Raw genomic sequence first — 9914 nt, forward strand, 5'->3', positions numbered from 1 at the left:
GTAAACTCCCTCCTTGCTCGGCGTGTGCGTGACCGAGGCGGGCAAGTACGCTCTTGCGAGGGCTACGACGGTACGTGGATTATGCACGGCGCGATCGTGAACTGACCTTTTCCACGTTTCGAGGCCTTCCCCCACCCTCTCCATTCGTAAGCGCGCGCGGGGGGCAGCGTTTTGGGAACGGCGAGCTCAGATGACCCAGTAAGTCCATCGTCTTCTTCGCGACGTGACGGAGAACTCAACGGTATTCAATTGCAGTGCGTGCGAGAAGGTGGGGGGAGGGTGGGGGCGTAGTCGAGGCCTCCGCCACCGCCCTTTTCGGTGAGTACAGCGCTTTTTCGACACCTGTAGTGCACTCATGAACGAGTAGCGACACTGCGCTCGCCCTCGCAGCTATGCGAGAAGGAGAAAAAGATGTGAAGGGGGTGGTTTGTGGCAAGGAGGGGTGGGAGGAGCGAGAGGAAGGGATGGTAGAGGGGTGAAGGCACGCGCGGGGAGTTCTCCGCGTGAAGACGCGGTCAGCTGCATGCCGAGAGGGGAGGGTGCATCACAATCTCCCCTCGTCGAAGAGAGGGATGGGAGGGAGGGGGATAGCGAGCATCTCGCACACCACGCAAAGACGGAGGGGGTGAGACGGGCTTCACGCGTCGATAAGCTCGCGAGGGGCGGGGGGAGGGGGTAACACATCTTGTAACGTAGGTAGCGACACAATACAATCAAGTTTACCTTCTCTTTCACATCGACGACGCGCGCGCAGCGCGCAGGCGGCAACCGCCGCCTCGTCGCGGCCCCCCTCGCCCCCGCACTCCGTCGCATCACACCACGCAGACCGTTTTCAAGGAATGTGTATTTTGTCGTAGGCAACCCCGATGTGTAAAAGTAAGTAATCCAATGCCATGTCTACGCACATTAGGAACAACAGAAGGGTATAGTAAAGGTAGAGTCGAGGGAGAGAAACACCGTGCCGAAAGCCTCTATGCCGAGGGCTTGCGGGCGATCATGAGGTACATGGGGGTGAAGAGCTGCAGGACGGTGAGCTGGGCTCCGACTCGGACGCGCTCGCCTCACCTTGGTCTGGCCACCCTTGACGAGGGCATCCTGCGCCACCTTGAGCTGCTCACCGACGTCGTGCGTGCCCTTGGGCACCATCCCGAGCATCTCGATGATCTTGAGGCCGTAGTGGGTGACGAACTTGCCCGTCGGGCTGATGCGCCACACCACAAACAAATCCCAGAGCGTTTGTGCCTTGCTGATGTCGCCCTCAAGCGGGTAGTACCACGGCACCGGGTCGTCGCGCTCCGCCAGGTCCTCCTCATGCTCGAGCTCGAAGCCGACCTCCTTGACCGCGTCGCGCGCCATGTGCAGCGGGCGCATCTCCGGGATGCCGTTCCCGAGCTCGACCTGGTGCGCGAGCGCCTTGTGCGCCGGGTTGCTCGCGTCCCAGGCGTCGGTCATGACCCACTCGTAGCAGCCGAAGACGCCTCCGGGCTTGAGCACCTTGAACACCTCGCCGTACACGCCCGCGAAGGACGGCGCGTGGCAGGTCGCCTCGACGGCGTACACGGCGTCGAACGCGTTCTCGCCGAACTGCTCCGCGAGCTTCATGAAGTCGCCCTTGACGAACTTGACCTGGTTCTCGAGCCCGGCCTCCTTCGTGTACTGGCGTGCGCGCGCGACCTGGGGGCGAGTGTTAGGCGTGTTCTACTGCAGAGGCGCACACACGCACCTGGAAGTCGTTGTTGTTCAGGCCAATGATCTCGACGTCGGCGAAGCGAGCGATCTCGCGCGCCGGGCCGCCAACGCCGCAGCCAATGTCCAGGACACGCATTTTGGGACGGAGGTTCATCTGCGCCGCGAGGTAGTGCTCGTGGCGGGCGAGCGACGCGGCGAAGCTCTCGCCCTTGTAGAAGCGCGAGAAGTGGAAGGAGCGGCCCCAGCCATAGTCGTACAGCTGCGTAGCACCGTCGTAGTAACCTGCGCGCGCGGCGTGAGCGACGTCCTCGTGTCGACCGCATTTTACGCACCATTCACGACATCCTGGTAGCTGTCGACACGGTTGTCCGTGTCAACATCGCCCTCCTTGTTGATATCCTTCTGCCAGAACTTGCTGTAGTTCTCGATGCGCGAGCCAACGCGACCGTCTGCTTGAGCTTGAGCAGGCATTGTGAGTGTGATAGGAGCAATGGACTGACCGTCAGAAATCGGCCCACTCCGCTATTGCGTTGCAGCTACCTCGTTTGAGCGCATGTGAGGTTCATGAGACCGCTGGGTCCAGAGTATATCATTTAAGACCTGCTCTTAGCACATCGGTGGGCAGAACCTGCAGAATGAGGGGTGAGGGAAGAGGACAAGAGGAGGCAACGCTATCTGTACGCGTTACGCCCGTCGCGGCGGTCGCAGTCGCAGTCGCAGTCGCATGCCTTCTCGGGGGGTCGCGTCTGCATGACAGCTCGAGCTCCCCCACGATCGCAGGACGCACTTCCACGCCAACCCGCCATCTCGTCACCGGCGACTCGCGCCGACCTTCCGCACTCACATCACACAAGTCACGTCACATTCGCGCCTTGTCCACCTCCTTGTCGTCGTATTCACTCTACGCCTACGCCTACCGCTACCCTAGCCCCGCCCGCCTACCCCTCCCCCAAAAGACCGTTCGGCAATTCCCGAAAATCCACTTTTTTCGCCCGGCCCAGAGCTCCATCCCCCCTTTGCGCCCCAGCGCACGTCCGCGAGCGGAGCGAGCGGTTAAGCTCTGGGGTTTCGGCCATCCGAAAGGGCGGGATTGGCTCTGGTGAGTACCCCTCCCTCCCCTCCTCCTCCTCCTCCCCCTTCCTCTCCTCCTTCCCTTCCCCTTCCTTCCTCTCCCCTCCTCCCTTCTCCCGAGCCGAGGGGAGAACGGAGGCGGGGAGAGCAAGGACGGGGAACGGAAGGGGAGAGGCCCCGCGTCAGTACCCGCATTCTCACTCACCGCGCGTCCGCGATTCGCTCGGAGCTTGATGGTAGTCACCGAGTGAGTTAATGTAGATGTCCCGCGTATCGACGGAGAGGACGAATGAATTCATTTGCGCTCGCGTTCGACGTCCGAGCTGCTGCGATGGGGGGTAAGCCGGGGCCGGTGTCGACCGCGCCGTCTTCAGCTCGCGCGCTCGGCGCCACCGTGCATGTCGAGAATGCTTCCAGTCTCGTAAGCTTTCCATTTACTCGTCGCATGCTGACCGAACGCACCGCAAAGCCCGCCGCCATCCCCGCGCTCGTCCCGTCTCGCCTGTCTCGCGGTCCGCCGTCTCGCCGATCCCGTCGACGCCGCGGCCACGCTCGTCTCGTCGGTCCACGACTCGCTGGCTCTCTCGCTCGTGTGCTCATCTCGTCGGGCTTCGCTCGTGCTCCTCCTGCTAGATCGTGCTCGTACTCGTCTCGTTGGATCGGGCTCGTACTCGTCTCCCTGTATCGGGCTCGTACTCGTCTCGTTGAGCCGTGCTCGTGCTCTCGTTGGTTTTGCTCGTGCTCTCGTCGGTTTTGCTCGTGCGCTCTCGTCACTCTTGCTCGTGCTCGCCTCGGGCCTCGCTCGCAGTGTTGCTGTGCTCTCATACGCCTGGTATCGCCATCGAGCTGTCTCGTGTCGAGGGCAGCATGCTGATCCTTACGCAGGTGCGAGCGGGTGTGTTGGCGAGTCGGAGGGTGAGCCGAGGTGGATGGTGAGCTTGGGGTGGGTTGAGGAGAAAGGAGGAAGGAGGAAGGCGAGACAAAGGAGGAAGATGAGATGAAGGAGTATGGTAAGGCAAAGACGTAGCCAGCACGCTGTAGCAGAGTATTGATCGCTGATCGCCGCTGTGGCGTGCGAAGCTTGGACGCATCACCTCGTGCGTGAGCGGACTCATCAACTCGTGCGCAAGCGGCCCCATCAACCCGTGTCTCACCACCTCGTACTTGCCTGTTTGGTGAGATGTGGCAAGCAACGGAGCGCCCACGGAATTTGAGTTGAGAGGGAGCGCTCACGGAATCTGAGTCGAGACGGAGCGCTCATGGAGTCGGAGAAGGCACACAAGGAAGAGTGCTCAGGGAATGCTAGCATACGAGCAACAGACTTTCGAGCAATGCAATACTGCAGTCGAGTGATTGGATTTGGGGTTGGCAGATGAGACAGAGGCACGATGCTCAACTCAAGCGAGAATGCAAGAACTCGACACGGTGGGTTGACCGTAGAACACTCGGAGGATGGCGGAACTCGAGCAGAGCAAGACGGGTTGATTGGAAGATGGATAGAGTGTTAGAACAATGGGGCTCGGAGAATAGCATTGCAAAGTCGTGAGGTTCATGGTAAGAGAGAAAGTGATTAGCTTGGCATCATGAGCAAGGTGGAAGGCTGGAGAAGAGGGAGGCAGAACGGGGCTCGATGTACATAGTCGAGGCTATGACGGGGAAGGAATATGGTATTAAACACGAATTGACGCCAGCTTCCGATCTTGAACTCAAGGCGCGCGAGATGCAGACATGAGGATATGTGGCGTAAACTCGTATACTGCGTGCATTGGACCAGGAGGGGAATGGTTGCGCGTCGAAGAAGCCAGCCGATGTTGAAGAGTCGAGGAACGACCACCGCGGTCGACGATGACGGCGGGAAGCAAGGACCAACGTCGGACCCACAACCGCCAAAGCCGGATGCGGCAGTCGCCGAGACGCGTTCCCACCGCTTGATCAGCGCGCCCACCATCGACCGCGGCGATTATCCTCCACCCCTCCCTCGTAGTACGAGATCTACATACGAAATGGTATATTCTGCTTATCCAAGCTCATCGCGAGTGAGAAAGCCCGGGAAATCACGCAAGGCAGGGAAAGAGTGAGTTTCCCTTCGAGATCATCAGCGGCGGGGGAATCGCGCGAGGGCGTCGATTCGGTGGGGGAAGCAATGACTGACTAGTAAACCAGAAGAGGGACTCGTGCGATGCAACGACGCGCTCGAGACGACTGGCCGAAGCCAGTAAGAATAAGAACACTGCCGATATCAGGCGGCCGGGGCCCGGTACGAGACAGAGACACAAGCCTGGCCTGCCGACGGGCTCACTTGGGCTCAAAACGTTGAGAATGCGAAGGGAATAAGCATAGTGAGTACTGCATATAGTTACCGAGCACGGAAAGCCCGCGACAAGCCTTCAAATCGCTTGAGCATAGCGCGAGCATACTACTACTTTACCCGCGCCACAGGCCGCTTCGCGGTCTGCGGCTTCCGAGAAACCCGTCGACCCATCGAACGTCTAACAGAACAAGGGAAATGTTTTTCGGATACTGAAACCGCCATAGGACCTTTGGTACATCCCGAACGACGTTCCTCAGCATATCAACACCTCTCCCCCTCGATAACCAACTTCCATCGCCTCGCCGGCAACTCTAAACTCCAAGCCCTTGAAACACGGAGCTTCGGACATGGTGCGCCCGACTGAACTTTGACGCCGTCGGTGGGAGCGGGGATGCCGGCGAGGGAAGCGCGGACGCCGGCTCGCGATTTAGCTTGTTTGTGGGGAGCGGTCGTACAGCGCTGGGCAGCTGGCAGGTACAGACATCGAATGGTGAGTAGATTTAGTCAATCAGTCAGTGGTCCGCGTTGATGAGGTCGCCGGACAAAGCCTGATTTTTTGACCTTCGCCGCGCTGGCTAAAAGCCTGCTATATGCGGTAACCTGGATTTCAGCCGCCATCCTCGTTCGCCGGGAAGCCGCAGTGCGACTACAATAGGTGAGGTCATACTCAGCATAGAACTACATGCGCCTGACTATGTTCCCCTGAGTTTCCTCCTCAGATACCCTCAAACTCGCGAGCAAACCGACAAATGCGCTGTATGCGCGGTCTCCACTTCGCAGGGCCCAAGGACGCGTACAAGCGGACCCACCCGCTCTAAAACACCTTACCCTAGTCGAGGAGGGTCACCTCTACGCTTTCTCGCACTTTGGTATGTGCACAACGCCCAAGTACACAATCTGCCACCGCTGCACCCCACGCCTCGCCTCGCCTTACCACGCATCTTCCACCGCCCTGGAGCAAATTCTGAGCGGCGATCAGGTCTGATGGGATCATTTGTCATGTCCGAAACGCGGAAGATCCGGACGCGCTCTCAGGGAACTTTACAGGGAAGTTCAGAATATGCGCCGCTCTGTATTTGCGGGCGAGTTTGCGCGGCGGAGTCGGAAATCCGGGCGAGCGGTCAACGAAGGCCCTCGTCGCGTCAGTGGGGCATCAAGTGGACGTCGCTGAGGATGTCAACAAGTCCGTGCGCTGGCTGGAGGTGTATATAAGGCGAGGTGAGTAGCCGGGTTTCCTCAGTTCCCCAGCCTCCTCTCCTCCTCTCCTCCCTTCTACCTTCCCCTCCCTCTCCCTTTTTATCATCGAACGCGTACTCTACTGCTATCCCTTCCTCCCAACGTCTTTACTCTATCTCGCCCCCCCCCTCGTTTGCGCCGCATCCGAGGCTGCTTGCTAGATGGCCTCGGCGCAGCGAGTCTGCTTTTCAAGGTCTGTCCTGGCTTTCTTACGCTATTCATCGACGCCTGACTAATCCTTTACAGTTTCCGAGCATTGTGGAGCCCGCTCTCTTTGCATTCAGGCCCAGCGCGGATTTGCCCATCGGTGAGCTTGAACTTCATACTGCCTTCCGTCGTCGATATAACGCGTTCATAGGTCCTTCTGCAACTCCAATTCGTTTGCGAAGGCGCTCGTTGCGGTGCGCTCAGGCGCAGCTCGTAGCCGATGAGCTGACTTTGACCTGTATAGGGCGGCACGGCATCGATTCAAGCGAGTTGCTTTCGATGCTACGGCTCACCATCGAGCTCCCCCTCGATGACCTTCTCAACATCATCTCATTTCAAGGTACCTTCAGCTCATCGTGAATGAGATTCAGAGTGAGTCAGACCGCTCGCTTTCGTTGATTCACCAAGTCGGCTGAATTCCGACCTCCAAGTAGATGCCAGCAAGTCGACACTATCACCCACCATCGAGCTCCCCCTCGACGACCTCCTCAACATCGTCGCGGACCTCTGCGCCTTCGACCGCTTATAGTAGCCCTTCGACGTTGATGCGGCGGTGCGGCCGGATCCGATAGGTAAATCACGCCTATACTGAACCTGAGCAAATATATCTGATCCCCCCGCGTCCTCGCCCTTCAAGCGGCACAACGACTGCCTGCCCGAGGTCGCCGATGTCACGACACGCGGGACGGTGACACCCATCCCGTACGTAAGTCTATTCAGATCTGTATATTACACGTGTCGCTTACAACCTTTCCTCTTTCCACCACCATGCTCGGACGCGTCAGCGCACGAACACGACCGCCGCTGCGCCTTTCGACGACGGCTGCGGGACCGACCGTACGACGCCGTCGCCAGAGTCAACCTTGACCTGCCACGAAGACGGACGAGTCAACGAGGTGCGCGTTGGGCAATGCGTTGCCGTATTCTCGAACGCTGACGCACGACCGCAGAGCATCGACGACGCCTCCGACTGTCGCGCAGCAAGGGATTTGGCGCCGGGAAGGACAGCGCTAGCGGCAGCGTTGTCTTCGAGCTCGCTCGAGATCTCCTTGCACCGGGAATCTGCGAGCCCATGCATGGTCAGCCACGCCGTCGACGAGTTCCCGACGCCCAATCTCGCGCATGCGGCCGTGTCGCACGACCGCTATTGTGAGCTTTGCATTTTTTTTTCGCGGTGCGGCGTCATGTTGACCTTGATGCAGATATTCCCTCTCACTCGCAGAGGAGCGAGCGACCGGCCGCGCGAGTATGCAGCGGTATCGTGCCGGTGGTCGTGCGATCCGTGATTCAGACAGAATGGTAAAGGTACGTGCCGATGGTTTTCCGGTTCCTTTCAACGCTCACAGGTGCCGGCAGACTCACCTATGACGGCCGCGTGCGCTGGGACGCTGCTGTGATGCAGTACACGGCCCCACTCGATTAGTGGGCGATCCCACAAGCGCTCACCCTCAGCCTCGGGATAAGCAGCAGGTATGTAACGTCGTCTTGCTGGTACTCTCACCGCCGAGACTGACTTCCACGCCGTCACTGCAGGACACGAGAAAGCGCCGTGGGATCAAGCACAAGTCGCCAAGGGAGCGCCACGCAACAGCCTCGCCGAGGGCGGTCCGTATGCGCTGTTTGTGTGCCCAACGAATCTCACGCGACTCAGGAGCGCACTGCGGAACTCGTCGGACAGCGGCAAGGCTGCCCCCGGTCCCGTCGCACGGCACTCGAAGACCGTGGTGGACCACAGGTGCCGCGGACAGAGGAAGGGGAGATTATGTACGAACGGCGCGCGCAGCGCACTGACAGCGACTCGGTAAGCCGAAATCATGCCCCCTCGCGCGCCGGGTGCCCGGCTTGTACGAGAAGATACGCGGAGAGGGGAGACCATGGCCGATTATTGCGCCGTCGGAGGGACGGGTGACGTCCTTCTTTTTTTGGGTACAGAAGCGGACGTAGCCGCGTCGTAGCCAAGTCCTCCCCCTCCCCCTCCACCTAGAGTATATTATCCCCTCGTCGTCTCGTACTGACCTAACCCTAGAACGAGGACCTGACATCGGCACGAGCCGCGCTTGCGGTGCACGCGTCGGACAGACTTGACGGCTGGGTAGAAGGGGGCGGGGGTGCGTGCAGACACCGGGAGAAGGAGAGTTTGACGGTTAGCTATCAAGTTCAAAATGGCCGAACAGACTCACACTCAACGCAACCCATCACGAAGGTAACAAAAATACCTCCCCGTTCCTTAAAACGACCTACGAATGCCTGCGGAGGCCATAGCAAGACGCACGAGGGTGGGGGTGGGGGGTCAGGCCCTTCCCTCTCGTATTGTGAGTCTTTTTTAATCATCGATGCGCCTTCACTGACCAAAGCAACCTAGATATTTGGGGTCACATCGCCCTCACTCAGCCTCGCCTTTCGAAGAGCGGGGGAGGCGACTGAGACGGCGGCGAAGGGGAGACGGGGGGAGGGGGAGGGGGGCGAAGGCCCTCAGCTGGTAAGTCGTAAGAACCTTTCTGTACGACGAGGCTCACAACTCTATAGAATTATTCAAAAACTCGCGCCTCCCCCCTTTTACGCGCAGGTGGGGCGAGGGGGAAAAGGGGGGAGCAGTGCGAAAGGCGCGAAAGGGAGGGGGCGCGATGTCCCTGCGATACGGCAAGTACTCGCTTGATAGTGCATCGCGTCGTACTCACATTCGTGCCAGAGCCTCGACAACGGCCCCTTCCGTCCGCCGCGGGAGCCCCATTCGCGTCAGTAGACGAGCGACGGCGGGGGGAGGGCCCGTCCCTACCCTCGCATGCGCTATGAGCCCAGCGCTTTCCGGATAGACAGCAACGACGGCGACGCGATGACATCAGGGACCAAGTCTGGAGGTGGAAGGCCGAAGGGAAGGAGGGCGAGGGGGAGAGAAGGGAGGGGAAGCGAGGATGCAGAGAAGGGAGGGAGAGGGGGAGGGGTAAACTCCCTCCTTGCTCGGCGTGTGCGTGACCGAGGCGGGCAAGTACGCTCTTGCGAGGGCTACGACGGTACGTGGATTATGCACGGCGCGATCGTGAACTGACCTTTTCCACGTTTCGAGGCCTTCCCCCACCCTCTCCATTCGTAAGCGCGCGCGGGGGGCAGCGTTTTGGGAACGGCGAGCTCAGATGACCCAGTAAGTCCATCGTCTTCTTCGCGACGTGACGGAGAACTCAACGGTATTCAATTGCAGTGCGTGCGAGAAGGTGGGGGGAGGGTGGGGGCGTAGTCGAGGCCTCCGCCACCGCCCTTTTCGGTGAGTACAGCGCTTTTTCGACACCTGTAGTGCACTCATGAACGAGTAGCGACACTGCGCTCGCCCTCGCAGCTATGCGAGAAGGAGAAAAAGATGTGAAGGGGGTGGTTTGTGGCAAGGAGGGGTGGGAGGAGCGAGAGG

The 9914-nt window shown here is 59.8% G+C and overlaps 6 protein-coding genes across 6 annotated transcripts; 3 read left to right on the plus strand and 3 right to left on the minus strand.

Annotated features, from left to right (window-relative positions):
• Positions 1-389: 389 nt before the first annotated feature.
• SCHCODRAFT_02636481 (uncharacterized protein) lies at positions 390-727 on the minus strand (the record flags this gene model as incomplete). The annotated part of the gene is made up of 1 exon (XM_050345918.1): positions 390-727. Exon 1 carries the CDS (start codon positions 682-684, stop codon positions 391-393), a length of 294 nt encoding a protein of 97 aa, XP_050198442.1. The 5' UTR covers positions 685-727.
• Positions 728-971: 244 nt separating this feature from the next.
• SCHCODRAFT_02601905 (uncharacterized protein) lies at positions 972-2160 on the minus strand (the record flags this gene model as incomplete). Its single annotated transcript, XM_003028686.1, has 4 exons — positions 972-1019; positions 1066-1674; positions 1724-1971; positions 2022-2160. The coding sequence occupies 4 exons, from the start codon at positions 2158-2160 to the stop codon at positions 972-974; spliced, it is 1044 nt and encodes a 347-aa protein (XP_003028732.1).
• Positions 2161-2912: 752 nt separating this feature from the next.
• On the plus strand, positions 2913-3853 carry SCHCODRAFT_02636487 (uncharacterized protein). The gene is made up of 2 exons (XM_050345919.1): positions 2913-3170; positions 3223-3853. Exons 1-2 carry the CDS (start codon positions 3092-3094, stop codon positions 3759-3761), a joined length of 618 nt encoding a protein of 205 aa, XP_050198443.1. The 5' UTR covers positions 2913-3091; the 3' UTR covers positions 3762-3853.
• An 873-nt stretch (positions 3854-4726) lies between these two features.
• SCHCODRAFT_02636490 (uncharacterized protein) lies at positions 4727-5496 on the minus strand. The gene is made up of 3 exons (XM_050345920.1): positions 5296-5496; positions 4924-5099; positions 4727-4834 (listed from the first exon to the last, which is right to left on the minus strand). Exons 1-3 carry the CDS (start codon positions 5329-5331, stop codon positions 4753-4755), a joined length of 294 nt encoding a protein of 97 aa, XP_050198444.1. The 5' UTR covers positions 5332-5496; the 3' UTR covers positions 4727-4752.
• A 972-nt stretch (positions 5497-6468) lies between these two features.
• SCHCODRAFT_02601906 (uncharacterized protein) lies at positions 6469-8938 on the plus strand (the record flags this gene model as incomplete). The annotated part of the gene is made up of 11 exons (XM_050344042.1): positions 6469-6500; positions 6666-6708; positions 6865-6886; positions 7114-7220; positions 7300-7410; positions 7465-7663; positions 7717-7813; positions 8166-8238; positions 8541-8622; positions 8770-8826; positions 8877-8938. 11 exons carry the CDS (start codon positions 6469-6471, stop codon positions 8936-8938), a joined length of 885 nt encoding a protein of 294 aa, XP_050198445.1.
• A 178-nt stretch (positions 8939-9116) lies between these two features.
• SCHCODRAFT_02051994 (uncharacterized protein) lies at positions 9117-9713 on the plus strand. The gene is made up of 3 exons (XM_050341627.1): positions 9117-9154; positions 9204-9653; positions 9711-9713. Exon 2 carries the CDS (start codon positions 9297-9299, stop codon positions 9558-9560), a length of 264 nt encoding a protein of 87 aa, XP_050198446.1. The 5' UTR covers positions 9117-9154; positions 9204-9296; the 3' UTR covers positions 9561-9653; positions 9711-9713.
• The last annotated feature ends 201 nt before the right edge of the window (positions 9714-9914 follow it).

This window comes from Schizophyllum commune (assembly GCF_000143185.2).
Source record: "Schizophyllum commune H4-8 unplaced genomic scaffold SCHCOscaffold_10, whole genome shotgun sequence".
NCBI lineage: Eukaryota > Fungi > Basidiomycota > Agaricomycetes > Agaricales > Schizophyllaceae > Schizophyllum > Schizophyllum commune.

Excerpts from the sequence above, each read along its gene's own strand:
- SCHCODRAFT_02636487 (XM_050345919.1), top strand. The coding sequence starts at position 3,092 with ATGGGGGGTAAGCCGGGGCCGGTGTCGACCGCGCCGTCTTCAGCTCGC. Across the intron at positions 3,171-3,222 it reads CACCGTGCATGTCGAGAATG|CGCAAAGCCCGCCGCCATCC; the intron begins CTTCCAGTCTCG and ends GACCGAACGCAC.
- SCHCODRAFT_02636490 (XM_050345920.1), bottom strand. The coding sequence starts at position 5,331 with ATGCTGAGGAACGTCGTTCGGGATGTACCAAAGGTC. Across the intron at positions 5,100-5,295 it reads TTCGGGATGTACCAAAGGTC|TATGCTTATTCCCTTCGCAT; the intron begins CTATGGCGGTTT and ends TGCAGTACTCAC. Across the intron at positions 4,835-4,923 it reads GCATCGCACGAGTCCCTCTT|TCTTTCCCTGCCTTGCGTGA; the intron begins CTGGTTTACTAG and ends AGGGAAACTCAC.
- SCHCODRAFT_02051994 (XM_050341627.1), top strand. The coding sequence starts at position 9,297 with ATGCGCTATGAGCCCAGCGCTTTCCGGATAGACAGCAACGACGGCGAC.